The 13,990-nt window shown below is 46.8% G+C and overlaps 1 protein-coding gene across 2 annotated transcripts in view; it reads left to right on the plus strand.

The window, feature by feature from the left end:
• LOC121550044 (anion exchange protein 2-like) overlaps positions 1–13,386 on the plus strand; it is a 92,699-nt gene extending 79,313 nt beyond the window's left edge. For both annotated transcript variants that reach the window (XM_041862124.2, XM_041862125.2), the window contains 15 exons: positions 777–912; positions 1,301–1,502; positions 2,725–2,833; positions 3,171–3,355; positions 5,662–5,875; positions 6,067–6,273; positions 6,565–6,713; positions 6,925–7,119; positions 7,626–7,862; positions 7,987–8,076; positions 8,269–8,435; positions 8,651–8,904; positions 9,201–9,370; positions 10,793–10,966; positions 11,760–13,386. In XM_041862124.2, the coding sequence (XP_041718058.1) occupies positions 777–912; positions 1,301–1,502; positions 2,725–2,833; positions 3,171–3,355; positions 5,662–5,875; positions 6,067–6,273; positions 6,565–6,713; positions 6,925–7,119; positions 7,626–7,862; positions 7,987–8,076; positions 8,269–8,435; positions 8,651–8,904; positions 9,201–9,370; positions 10,793–10,966; positions 11,760–11,840 (2,570 nt within the window). In that variant the 3' untranslated portion in view covers positions 11,841–13,386. The remainder of the gene's footprint in view (positions 1–776; positions 913–1,300; positions 1,503–2,724; positions 2,834–3,170; positions 3,356–5,661; positions 5,876–6,066; positions 6,274–6,564; positions 6,714–6,924; positions 7,120–7,625; positions 7,863–7,986; positions 8,077–8,268; positions 8,436–8,650; positions 8,905–9,200; positions 9,371–10,792; positions 10,967–11,759) is intronic.
• The last annotated feature ends 604 nt before the right edge of the window (positions 13,387–13,990 follow it).

Consider the following 13,990-nt stretch of genomic DNA (forward strand, 5'->3'; position numbering starts at 1 on the left):
CTCTGCAGCACTCCACCAATCAGGCCTTTATGTTGGAGTGGCCAGACGGAAGCCACTCCTCAGTAAAAGGCACATGACAGCCCGCTTGGAGTTTGCCAAAAGGCACCTAAAGGACTCTTAGACCATGAGAAAAGATTATCTGTTCTGATGAAACCAGGATTGTGGATCAAGATTGAACTCTTTGGCCAGAATGCCAATCGTCACGTCTGGAGAAAACCTGGCGCCATCCCTACAGTGAAGCATGGTGGTTGCAGCATCATGATGTGGGGATGTTTTTCAGGGGCAGGGACTGGGAGACAAGTCAGGATCGAGGGAAAGATGAACGGATTAAAGTACAGCGATATCCTTGATGAAAACCTGCTCCAGAGTAGCTTCGGGACAAGTCTCTGAATATCCTTGAGTGGCTCAGCCAGAGCCCGGACTTGAACCCTATCGAACATCTCTGGAGAGACCTGAAAATAGCTGTGCTGCGACGCTCCCCATCCAACCTGACAGAGCTTGAGAGGATCTGCAGAGAAGAATGGGAGAAACTCCCCAAATACAGGTGTGCCAAACTTGTAGCGTCATACCCAAGAAGACTCGAGGCTGTAATCACTGCCTGAATGGTCCAGCACCCAAAGCACATCCAGCCAACTTGACACAGCTGTGGGAGGCATTGGATTTAACATATTTTGTACACCGTGTATGTGTGTGCGTGTACGTGTGTGTGTCTGTGCGTGTGTGTGTGTGTGCCCGCCCTGCTGTGACCCCAGTGTCCTTGTGCCCTCTGCCACCAGGGGCGGTGTTGTTGGACCTGGACCAGAAGACCCTGCCTGGCATCGCCCACCAGGTGGTGGAGCAGATGATCATCTCAGACCAGATCAAGGCTGAGGACCGCGCAAACGTGCTCCGAGCCCTGCTGCTCAAACACAGGTACACCATCACCACTACACCTAAACACCAACCAGGACGGCTCAGTGGAAAATACACTCTTGAGTATCTAGTAACCCTCTTAGTATGGAAGTACGGAATACTTGTGTAGATTAAGCAAATTAAGTGTGTGGACACTTTATACTCTGGATATTGTTTTTCAACGGGAAAAGTATTAAAAACTAGCTGGAGTTCGTCTAATTTTCTGATCTCATAGATGAAATAGCATTAATAGCTCAGCATGTCAATTCACACAATGTTAAACATGCCATGTCTCTGCCTGTCTCCCTGGTCCCGCCGCCTGCTTGCTTGGTAGGTCGCACCTTGCCCTCTCGCACGCTATGTATCTCCTGCTCAACCTCTGTGTGCCTTTACCTCCCTCCCCCCGCAGTCACCCGAGCGATGAGAAGGAGCACAGCCACAACCCCTTCCCCAGGAACATCTCGGCGGCCAGCCTTGGCAACCTGCTGCCCCACCAACACAGCTCCAACCACATCCACCATCCAGAGCCCTCCGTCACAGACCCCCTCATGGGCTCGACAAGCACGGGGGAGCAGGAGACACGCATCGACATGGAGAAGAATGACCTGCAGGTAGCTACAGTATAGGTTTGATTATATGTAAGGGATAAATGCTGACTCTGCTCCGCCTCGTCCCACTGCGTCGTCCATTATTCCAAGGTAATGTACAGAACGGAGGCGTTTATCCCGATTATACCACAGTTGCCAAAGAAAACAATACTAAAGCACACATTTACCGGTAGAAGTACATTAAGAAAAATGCTATTTTCATTTTTCTTTTTAATCTTTTGGTTGCTAGAGACACGACCCAGTCGTTTGTTCGATATTTATGGACGTGACCCAGTTGTTCGTTCTATATGTTCAGTTGCCATGCTCACTGGCATCGTTCTTGTCCCTTGCTTGCTAGCTAGCCATCTAGCTACGGCTAACACAGTCACAACCTCTGCAGCCAGAATAACAGCAAAGTAGTGCATTTGCATTTGTTTAAGCTGTTTTCTGTTGACATTCATTTGGATACATCCATAACAATGAGCTGATTCTGGCCAATTTTGCCTGGCATAGCTAGAAAAGTTTGCCTTCTCATCAGGACACTCGACACTGTTCATTACGTGGAGATCGCGTTGCATATCAAACGCTAGGCTAGAAGCTAGCTAAACAGTTTGTTGCTAGTAAACCTACCATATTGGCATCTTTATTAAAAAATGTCAAACTAGAAACATATGGGAGGATTTGACAGCATAACGCCACTTGCATCAGGACTGCAACAGTAGGGACCAGATACATTAATTTTCATCACTCACCACGTTATTAGGTCATCAGATGCTCCAAAAAAGATGTCTGCAAAAACAAATCAATGCTGGCTAGCTAAGATTTTCCTCATTAGACCTGCGTTTACAATGTATCCAATTTCGGTTTGTGTGGTTGTTGGTTTAGCTTTCTGTAACTTTGTAGCAAGTGCAGGCTGCATCTGTAGGCGCATACTGCGTCATGAATGCAAGGTGTCCCGATCTTTTCCAACTGTCCCATTATCTGGTTTTAATGTCCATTCTAGAATGCCCTTCTAGCCAATCAGAAACAAGTATTCAACCGTGCTGTGTATAAGTAGTGAGGAATGTATTAGGCAGATTATTCTACTGCTAAAGAGTGTAGGTCAGTGTGTGTATGTGCAACTTGTGTACACAGGGATATTGAACTATCATGTAAAATCTTCAGTGGATCATTTTTTGTGGAGGGGGCAGTCTGTCCCATTGAGTTACCAAGGCCTGGGTTAAGTCTGTCCTGATTGGTATTGCAGCAGATGGAATCTACTCCAAATATCGGCATACACCGGTCCAAGTCCAAGCATGAGCTCAAGCTGCTGGAGAAGATTCCAGAGAATGCTGAGGCCACTGTTGTCCTTGTGGGTGAGTGGTCTTATTTAATCTAAGAACCAGAAGTACCAGAAACCGTCTCCTGTTACCTTTTTTCACTTCAAATAACATAATACTACTACTACTACTAATAATAATAATATTTGATGGGTACTTATATTTGTACTATTTCACACATTAATATGCGTGTGTGAATTGGAAATGTATTTTTTTGCATATCCCAACTCTCCCTGAGACACCCTCGGAGAGTGGGGTCACAGCCAGGGTCAAATAACATCTGAAACGGTAGTCTAATATCAAGCATTCCCACTTTGTACAGTGTAACAGCATGCCCTGTTACCCTCTAATGTCCCCCCCCCCCCTCCTCCAGGCAGTGTGGACTTCCTGGAGCAGCCCACCATGGCCTTTGTGCGGCTGCAGGAGGCGGAGGAGCTGGACTCTGTCCTGGAGGTCCCAGTGCCAGTCAGGTTCATCTTCGTCCTGCTGGGACCCCCCAGCACCAACATGGACTACCACCAGATCGGACGCTCCATCTCCACACTCATGTCTGACAAGGTCCGTGCTCTGTACATTTACTCTTATCCAGAACGACTTACAAATTGGTGCATTCACCTTATGATAGCCAGTGGGACAACCACTTTACAATTATTATTATTATTATTATTATTATTTTTATAAATTTTTTTGGTGTGGGGTAAGGGGGGGTAGAAGGATTACTTTATCCTATCCCAGGTATTCCTTAAAGAGGTGGGGTTTCAAGTGTCTCCGGAAGGTGGTGAGTGACTCCGTTGCCCTTGCGTCGTGAGGGAGCTTGTTCCACCATTGGGGTGCCAGAGCCGCGAACAGTTTTGACTGTGCTGAGCGGGAACGGTGCCGTTCCCCTCACAGCTCCGTAGGCAAGCACCATGGTCTTGTAGCAGATGCGAGCTTCAACTGGAAGCCAGTGGAGTGTGCGGAGGAGCGGGCTGACGTGAGAGAACTTGGGAAGGTTGAACACCAGACGGGCTGCAGCGTTCTGGATGAGTTGTAGGGGTTTAATGGCACAGGCAGGGAGCCCAGCCAACAGCGAGTTGCAGTAATCCAGACGGGAGATGACAAGTGCCTGGATTAGGACCTGTGCCGCTTCCTGTGTAAGGCAGGGTCGTACTCTGCGAATGTTGTAGAGCATGAACCTACAGGATCGGGTCACCGCCTTGATGTTAGCGGAGAACGACAGGGTGTTGTCCAGGGTCACGCCAAGGCTCTTTGCACTCTGGGAGGAGGACACAACAGAGTTGTCAACCGTGATGGCGAGATCATGGAACGGGCAGTCCTTCCCCGGGAGGAAAAGCAGCTCCGTCTTGCCGAGGTTCAGCTTGAGGTGGTGATCCGTCATCCACACTGATATGTCTGCCAGACATGCAGAGATGCGATTCGCCACCTGGTTATCAGAAGGGGGAAAGGAGAAGATTCATTGTGTGTCGTCTGCGTAGCAATGATAGGAGAGGCCATGTGAGGATATGACGGAGCCAAGTGACTATGTATAGTGTATAGCGAGAATAGGAGAGGGCCTAGAACTGAGCCCTGGGGGACACCAGTGGTGAGAGCACGTGGTGCGGAGACAGATTCTCGCCACGCCACCTGGTAGGAGCGACCTGTCAGGTAGGACGCAATCCAAGAGTGAGCCGCGCCGGAGATGCCCAACTCGGAGAGGGTGGAGAGGAGGATCTGATGGTTCACAGTATCAAAGGCAGCAGATAGGTCTAGAAGGACGAGAGCAGAGGAGAGTGAGTTAGCTTTAGCAGTGCGGAGAGCGGACACAGAGAAGAGCAGTCTCAGTTGAATGACCAGTCTTGAAACCTGACTGGTTTGGATCTGAGAGAGATAGCAAGAGAGTTGGCTAAAGACGGCACGCTCAAGAGTTTTGGAGAGAAAAGAAAGAAGGGATACTGGTCTGTAGTTGTTGACATCGGAGGGATCGAGTGTAGGTTTTTTGAGAAGGGGTGCAGCTCTCGCTCTCTTGAAGACGGAAGGGACATAGCCAGCGGTCAACGATGAGTTGATGAGCGAGGTGAGGTAAGGGAGAAGGTCTCCGGAAATGGTCTGGAGAAGAGAGGAGGGGATAGGGTCAAGCGGGCAGGTTGTTGGGCGGCCAGCCGTCACAAGTCGCAAGATTTCATCTGGAGAGAGAGGGGAGAAAGAAGTCAAAGCATAGGGTAGGGCAGTGTGAGCAGGACCAGCGGTGTCATTTGACTTAACAAACGAGGATCGGATGTCGTCAACCTTCTTTTCAAAATGGTTGACGAAGTCATCCACAGAGAGGGGGGGGAGGAGGATTCAGCAGGGAGAAGGTGGCAAAGAGCTTCCTAGGGTTAGAGGCAGATTCTTGGAATTTAGAGTGGTAGAAAGTGGCTTTAGCAGCAGAAACGGAGGAAGAAAATGTAGAGGGAGTGAAAAGATGCCAGGTCCGCTGTATTGTGGAGGCGAGAGCAGAGCAAGAGTCAATTGATGGGGGTTTAGTAAAACATCCTTTTATGCCTCTGTTTTGACACCTAACATTTAACCATCATGGGCTGGGTTTCCTGGCCACAGATTAAGCCCAGTCCTGGAGTCAAAAGCACTTTCAATGAGAATCTGCATTGAGCATGCTTTTTAGTAGAGGACTAGGCTTCATCTGTGGCCGGGAAACCGTCCCTATATGTTTTTGTTACTATGGTCATAACCATAATATGTGGTATTTTATCTCGCACAGAACTCTGAATGCAAAAGAAAATCCACACATGGAGTGACCCTGTTTTGTTCTTGTTCAGTGGCTATGAAAGCTCACATATACTGTAGGACGATGAGTGTAACTCCAGTGTTTTTCCTGTTCTCCCCCGCAGCACTTCCATGAGGCGGCCTACCTGGCGGACGACCGCCAGGACCTGCTCAACGCCATCAACGGCTTCCTGGACTGCAGCATCGTGCTGCCCCCCTCTGAGATGTGTGGTGAGGAGCTGCTGCGCTCCGTGGCACGCTTCCAGAAGGAGATGCTTCGCAAGAGGGAGGAGCAAGGAGCCCTGCAGGCCAAGGAACCCAAGAGCCAGGAGGAGAAAGGTGGGGAATTCCGCAATTTTGTTCACAGGGAAATTATGTCCTAGCAACTTTCTTAGCTTCTCAGACCGTTACATGGACCCAGATGATAATATTTTAAAAGTTTCCTTTTTTTTTTTATGCAAAAAAGATTCCAAAGAAACGTCACTTTTCTAGTCCAGTATTTGAAATCGGTCTGTGTTAATGTATTCCAGAGGCTCTCCTCTCACCCGGGAAGCCGGGAGACGACCCCCTGCAGCGTACTGGACGACCCTTCGGAGGCTTAATCCGAGACGTGAAGCGCCGCTACCCAAAGTACGTGAGCGACTTCAAGGACGCGCTGAACGCCCAGTGCGCGGCGGCCGTCATCTTCATCTACTTTGCTGCCCTCTCCCCCGCCATCACCTTCGGAGGCCTCCTGGGTGAGTCCCAGGGGTTAAATGCAGCCAACTAGCAAATTCTGGCAAATTTACAGAAATGTCCCTGTGTAAGTTAATAAAGTGACATGAAGAATGGGGAACAATGAATAGGAAGCAAAAATAACCACAACATCTACCCATCTACCTCTATCAACACACAACCAGACACTTAGCATGTGTTTTAAAGTAGGCAATGGAGCTATATTGAATATGTACATAGCTTTTTAAATAACATTCTTAGGTCATTCTCTGAATGTTGCCTGTGTGGGTTCTTGACTGTGTGCCTTGTGGTAGGTGAGAAGACTGAGGGTCTGATCGGTGTGTCTGAGCTGATCGTGGCCACAGCGGTGCAGGGTGTTTTCTTCTGCCTCTTGGGGGCCCAGCCGCTCCTGGTGGTGGGCTTCTCCGGACCCCTGCTCGTCTTCGAAGAGGCTTTCTACTCGGTTAGTTACCTCAAACTGGGATCTGAGATCACATTCTTGACTACTGCATAAGAGTCCCTTCTTGTATTTTCCTGCCGTTGATGTTGACCTGTGTGTGTGTGCGGCCACATGTCACTCTTCCATCAGTGTCACAACTCGATACTCAGTTCTGTCTTAATTGCGTCCTAACCATTCTTTCTCTCGCTGTCTCTCTGTCTGTGTGTGTCCATAGTTCTGTAAGGGGAACGAGATAGAGTACCTGACAGGCCGGGTGTGGATCGGCTTCTGGCTCATCATCATCGTGGTGACGACAGTGGCCTTGGAAGGCAGCTTCCTGGTACGCTTTGTCTCACGCTTCACCCAGGAGATCTTCTCCTTCCTCATCTCGCTCATCTTCATCTTCGAGACCTTCTCCAAAATAGGCAAGGTACTGTACACTTGACGCTCAGTTAACTATAGTATTGAAACTGATAGAAACGATTTAGTGCCCTTCTAAGTGCTAAAAGCACTTTACATTATAGAGAGGGGATCCAATCTGACTGATGATAAATGGAACTGACTTTAGATTGGACTGTTCTCAAAACATGGGGTCAAAATGAGTACGTTTTCTTAACAGTTACACTCTTAAGAAAATATTTTGTGGTTGAGTGGCCATGATCCGAGAACAAAGTGAAAGGGACAGACAGCCCGACAATTATCTGGGCTTATGATTTCAGGAATGTTACTATTTTTAGACCTTTGCGAACACAAGACTTTCAAGGGATTATTTGTGTCAGGATTAATCTGTTTGCTGGGACCTTACAGGTATGTCCATTTTAATCCCTCTGAAGCCGTGTTGAAGTGATCTCAGTGAGGGGTGTGTGCGTACGTACGTGCGTGCGTGCGTGCGTGAAGCGGTGCTTTAATGTGAATGTTTTCTGTGTTGCCGGGCAGATTTTCATGGAGCACCCATTGCAGCGCTGTTACCTTGACAACAGCACGGCGGAGAACACCACAATGGAAAATAGCACCCTGGAGCTATTGCTTGGCAACGGCACTATTTCGGTGGTGCCGGTGAAGGTCCTAGGGGAACCCAACACGGCACTGCTCTCCCTGGTGCTCATGTCTGGAACCTTCTTCATTGCATTCTACCTGCGCAAGTTCAAAAACAGTGCCTTCTTCCCCGGCAAGGTAAGACACCGATACGCTTTATGAGGAGAAGGGGCGCTTTTCATTCTCACTCTAAGCACAATAGGGTTATCAGGATGGATTTCAATTCAATACAAACTTAAATGAACTATTTTGTGTTGTTCAGCTCCGTAGGATCATTGGAGATTTCGGGGTCCCCATAGCCATCCTCATCATGGTCCTAGTGGACTACAGTATACGGGACACTTACACACAGGTGAGTAGTACTGCAATGAAAATAATTCCAAAGCCCTTTATTAGTTTGTTCATTGAATTGTCTGGATTAATAAGCTTAACTACTGTCTTACTGAGAAATTATATAGAACCAGTTACATTGAAGACATAATAGTGCATGTTATGTCATCACCCTCTATAACACCTCACTTCCCTTCTCCCTGACCTTGTGTAGAAACTGAGCGTGCCCAGTGGCTTCTCTGTGACCAGTCCTGAGAAGCGTGGCTGGGTGATCAACCCCCTAGGCATGGACACCCCGTTCCCAATCTGGATGATGTTTGGCAGCGTGCTGCCCGCCCTCCTGGTGTTCATCCTCATCTTCATGGAGACACAGATCACCACGTGAGACACACTATCACACTACATTACCCATCACCCCTGTGTTCCATCATGAGCTCCCCCTTAAATGATTAGTGTGAATGGATCGTATACAAACTGCGGGAAATCATGGAAGACATTACATTATATACTGTATGTGATAGGATGTTTTTATCCTGCAAGTTGATTGACTCATTCTCTGCTTCTCACCTGCCCTCCTCTCTTCTCCCCTAACTCAGTCTGATAGTGAGTAAGAAGGAGCGAATGCTGGTGAAGGGTTCTGGTTTCCACCTGGACCTGCTGGTGATCGTAGTGCTGGGCGGCACCTCTGCCCTCTTCGGCCTGCCCTGGATGGCCGCCGCCACTGTGCGCTCCGTAACGCACGCCAACGCCCTCACCGTCATGAGCAAGGCGGTCGCCCCCGGCGACAAGCCCCGCATCCAGGAGATCAAGGAGCAGCGGGTTACAGGGTTGCTGGTGGCCGTCTTAGTAGGTGAGTGTCTATTGGATAGATGTCGAATAGACTAGCCTGAAAGATGTTTGGTGCTTCTCAAAAGTTGAACGTAGCTTCCTCCCCTTGACTCCTCCCCTTCTTCTGCAGTGATCTGAAGACACAGGATAAAAACAAAACATAGAAACGAAATATCTGTGACTTTGCTTACGGTGACTTTGCTTTCACCTGTGTAGTTATTTCACGTCAGACTACTAGAAGAAGCAACTGTAGTACAGTATTGAGACGCAGTCATGTTTGCAGTAATATCTCTTAACTCTTCTTCCCTCGTCCTCCAGGCCTTTCAATAGTGATCGGAGACCTGCTGCGTCAGATCCCCATCGCCGTGCTGTTTGGCATCTTCCTCTACATGGGCGTGATGTCACTCAACGGAATCCAGTTCACCGAGCGTTTGATGCTACTGCTGATGCCCCCTAAGTACCACCCCGACCACACCTACGTCCGCAAGGTGATCACGGCTCAGAGTCACAGAGAGGAAACCGAGGCTCTGGTTCCCTAAACCTTTTTGGCCCTAATACATCGAATATATAGCTTGGTCCCTGATCAGTCTAATGAGAAGGAGTTGTCAAAACTGCACAAACAGATCTGTGATAAGGCTGTCAAATAGAGCCTTTCCTGTATAATCCACTATATCAGGGATGGGCAACTTTGATGGGGGTGGGGGCCACAAAACCTCTGAATTTATCATGAGGGGCTGCAGTGGCTCGTGGGCCTGCATACCCGCATCCATACCCACACATGCAGTCAGAGCCAGCCCTAGCTTACATTTTGTTGGGGGGCCCACCCCACCTTGCGAGCAAACATACCCCCCTCTTGACAGCAGAGGGGGGAAAATGATGCAATTCTACACATTTTGCCATAGGGTGGAGAGAAATATTTGCAATTTTTAAGCTAATTTCCTACAATTCTATACATTTTGCCCTGATTTAAGCCATAATGTAAATGTAAATGTAATGTTCATATGATATCTGAGTGAGAGTAAATTACAAAATCAATGGGGCCCCCCTGGAGGTTAGGTCCCCTGGTCATGTGCCCGATTGGTAATTAAATCATGATTACTTCAGAAAGCTGGCTAGACTAACTTACCAAATAAACAAAACAAAAATTCTGACATAGGCTAATTGAGTGACTGTCAGTGACTGACATAAGATAATTATTATTATTTATTTTTCGGAAATTGATCCACGGGCCTACAAAAGTGGGGCCGCCGCCAGTTGCCCATCCCTGCACTATATAAACCCATAGAGGCTATTTCCACCAAGGGGATACCAGATTTTGTATACATACACTGAGTTTACAAAACATTACGAACACCTGCTCTTTCCATGACATAGACTGACCAGGTGAAAGCTATGAGGGGAGGAGACAGGTTAAAGAAGGATTTTAAAGCCTTGAGACAACTGAGACATGGATTGTGTATGTGTGCCATTCAGAGGTTGAATGGGCAAGACAAAAAATTTAAGTGCCTTTGAACAGGGTATGGTAGTAGGTGCCAGGCGCACCGGTTTGAGTGTGTCAAGAACTGCAACGCTGCTGGGTTTTTCTTGCTCAACAGTTTCCCATGTGTATCAAGAATGGTCCACCATCCAAAGGACATCCAGCCAACTTGACACAACTGTGGGAAGCATCGGAGTCAACATAGGCCAGCATCCCTTTGGAACGCATTTGATACCTTGTAGAGTCCATGCCCTGGCGAATTGAGGCTGTTCTGAGGGCAAAAGGGTTGCAACTCAATATTAGGAAGGTGTTCCTAATGTTTTGTACACTGTGTATGCGCTATACCGTATTACATACTCATGATTTTCATTGTCCCCTTTCGTGTGTATTACGGTAATCAACGTTATTAACTAATAGTAACTGTGTCCCCCAGGTGAAAACGCTGCGGATGCACCTGTACACACTGATCCAGCTAGTGTGTCTGGCGGCGCTGTGGGCCGTGATGTCCACCGTGGCCTCGCTGGCCTTCCCCTTCGTCCTCATCCTCACCGTCCCCGTCAAGATGTTCCTGTTGCCGCGCATCTTCACCACCCGTGAGATGCAGTGTGTAAGTTGACCCTCACAGGGGCGCACTAGGCCCATACACTAGCTTTAGGGCCATTCACTAGGAGTCACCCTATGGGCCCTGGTCAAAAGTAGTGAATTAGGGTGCCATTTGAGATGTATCGACTTTCTCTACTCAGAGGTTGTTTCAGGAGAGGGCCTTATGGCACATTAGTTGTAATACTTACGGAGTTTATTCTTAAAGGATAAGTTGTTTTTTTACAACCAAATCTACATTTTTAATGTAAATGGCATGTTGTAGAAGGGTCCAGACACCTTTTTTGTGATTTCACCAAACAGCGAATCACTTCCTCATGCTCGTTGTGCACTATGAGGGTCCTGAAAAACCATGAACAAAGGCTCCAAAAACACTCAAATACGTCCTTTTAGAAACGGCAAAGCTCTCAGTATAGTGATGCAGGTCTTTGCACATGAAATTGTCATTCCGAACTTTATCCGCAATGTTATATTCCCTTTTGTGCAATTCACGATGTTTCCCATATCCAGCTGTTAGATTCTCGGTGTAGTCTGCTGCTACAAGTAACTGCCAAAATCAAGGAAACACCAACATAAAGTGTCTTAATAGGGCGTTGGGTCACCACGAGCCGCCAGAACATCTTCAATGCGCTTTGGCATAGATTCTACAAGTGTCCGGAACTTCCTGTGTGGAAGCACCTGTTTTTAATATACTTTCTATCCCCCATTTAGAGAGTTATTTAAGGTACTCTTCAGAGGTAGGGTAGGGTTAACGGTACAGCTACTGCCTTGCTCTAACAGTCTGCTCTCCTCTCTCACAGCTGGATGCTGATGACGCAGAGCCCATCTTTGACGAGAGAGAGGTCCATGATGAATACTCGGAGATGCACATGCCTGTGTGACCCACGCCATCATATACCTACCGCTGTATTCTTCCCCCAGTGGCCACCCCATCCTGCCAATCAATCGACCAGCCAAGGAGATGCTTGCCCAATGGCTCCACCAGCAAAGACCCTATATATATATATATATATATATATATATATATATATATATATATGACAGACCATCATTGAGCACTGTTGGTCCTTGCTTCCATTGCTGTAACCTGACCAAAGGGTAAAGATGTGGCATGCAGTCTTGGTGTTCTGAGACCCAGCTCTGTCATGGAGGGGTTTAAGACCACTCATAACCCCTGTCAATCTCATTCACTGGGACACAGTTCAATTGGGTGCCATGAATAGATTCAACGTTCTCATGACAACATACAGGCGTTCTCATGATGACACACAGCTGGAAATGGGGACACATTATAAGGGGGAACTTCCTGTCCCCTGAAGGGGTTAGGGGTCATAACCCTATAGAGAGCACTTTGTGGCATTAGGTATGAATACAGACTGAAAGGTCCAACCGGTTCAGCATATTTATTTATATCATTCATCATCATCATCCATGTTTTAATATATTTCAACATATTAGCCTTTTTTTTTTATGTAGGGGAGAGGTTCAAATTAAGTTGTGTGCTATAAATGTCTATTTTCAAGGTTTATTCCAATGACAGTATATGGTAGGTCGTTTAGTACACAATGATTAATTGTTCAACCCTGAAAGGTTGCGCTGATTCACATTGAATGTGTAGAGGATTATATATGGCATACATTCCTTGAGTCAATATATTTAACATATTGCGCTTTCACTTTTTATATTTAGCTCTTTTAGCTCACTAAGCGCCTTATGAAGGACATGATAGCTGTACAGGGACACCTAATAATGTTACCTTTGTTTTTAACAGCTGTTCCATTCAACAGCCACTCTCAGCACTTTTTAAGACACCAAATCTGGACATTTCTAAAAAGTTAGTTTTTGGGGTATAACGTTGAATGTTTTATGTTTTACTTTGTGTCTTCATAGTCTATCAAATACTATGCTGTGTAAAAAGTGCGATTTAGTTTCCAAACGATTGCAAAGGGGACAACCTGCTCCAACCTCTGACTGATATTAAGGTGATGGTCCAGTGGTTTTTACCAATAGTCATTACAACAGGTTAGCAGTCACAGCAGTCTTGTGGAGTCGTGATGAAATGTTGGGTATCTATGTTATTGTGTCGTTTATTTGCTTTCATCCAGTAGTCATCCCCCTCTAGTGTTTATGCTGCCGCTGTGGTGGCTAAAGCTTACCAGCAGAGGGAGACCAAATGTAACCAAAGTACACATTGTAGTACCAAATGCTTTTAAAGTACTGTACTGAACGGGAAATAACTCCCCAATCATTTTGTCATTCGTATTTTCTCCAGAAAAACATGTATTTGAGTTACTGAAATGGGATCACGTCTCTCAAGTGCTACACAATCTCAACACATTTCTGAAGTACTGGGTATATACGGTGCCTTCGGAAAGTATTCAGACCCCTTGACCTTTTCCACATTTTGTTACGTTACAGCCTTATTCTAAAATTGATTAAAGTGATTTTTTCCCTCATCAATCTACACACAATACCCCATAATGACAAAGCAAAAACAGGTTTTTAGACATTTTTGCTAATTTCTTACAAATTACAAACAGAAATATCACATTTACATAAGTATTCAGACCCTTTACTCAGTACTTTGTTGAAGCACCTTTGGCAGCATGCATGCATCAAAACTTTGTTCATTTGCACAATGTCTCTCATTCACATTCGCTTGGCACACCTGTATTTGGGGAGTTTCTCACATTCATCTCTGCAGATCCTCTCAAGCTCTGTCAGGTTGGATGGGGTGCGTTGCTGCACAGCTATTTTCAGTTCTCCAGAAATGTTTGATCGGGTTCAAGTCCAGGCTCTGGCTGGGCCACTAAGGACATTCAGAGACTTGTCCCGAAGCCACTCCTGTGTTGTCTTGGCTGTGTGCTTAGGGTCGTTGTCCTGTTGGAAGGTGAACCTTCGTCCCAGTCTGAGGTAGGAAGCGCGCTTGAGCAGGTTTTCATCAAGGATCTCTCTGTACTTTGCTCCGTTCATCTTTGCCTCGATCCTGACTAGTCTCCCAGTCCCTGCAGCTGAAAAACATCCCCACAGC

This window comes from Coregonus clupeaformis, chromosome 34 (assembly GCF_020615455.1).
Source record: "Coregonus clupeaformis isolate EN_2021a chromosome 34, ASM2061545v1, whole genome shotgun sequence".
NCBI lineage: Eukaryota > Metazoa > Chordata > Actinopteri > Salmoniformes > Salmonidae > Coregonus > Coregonus clupeaformis.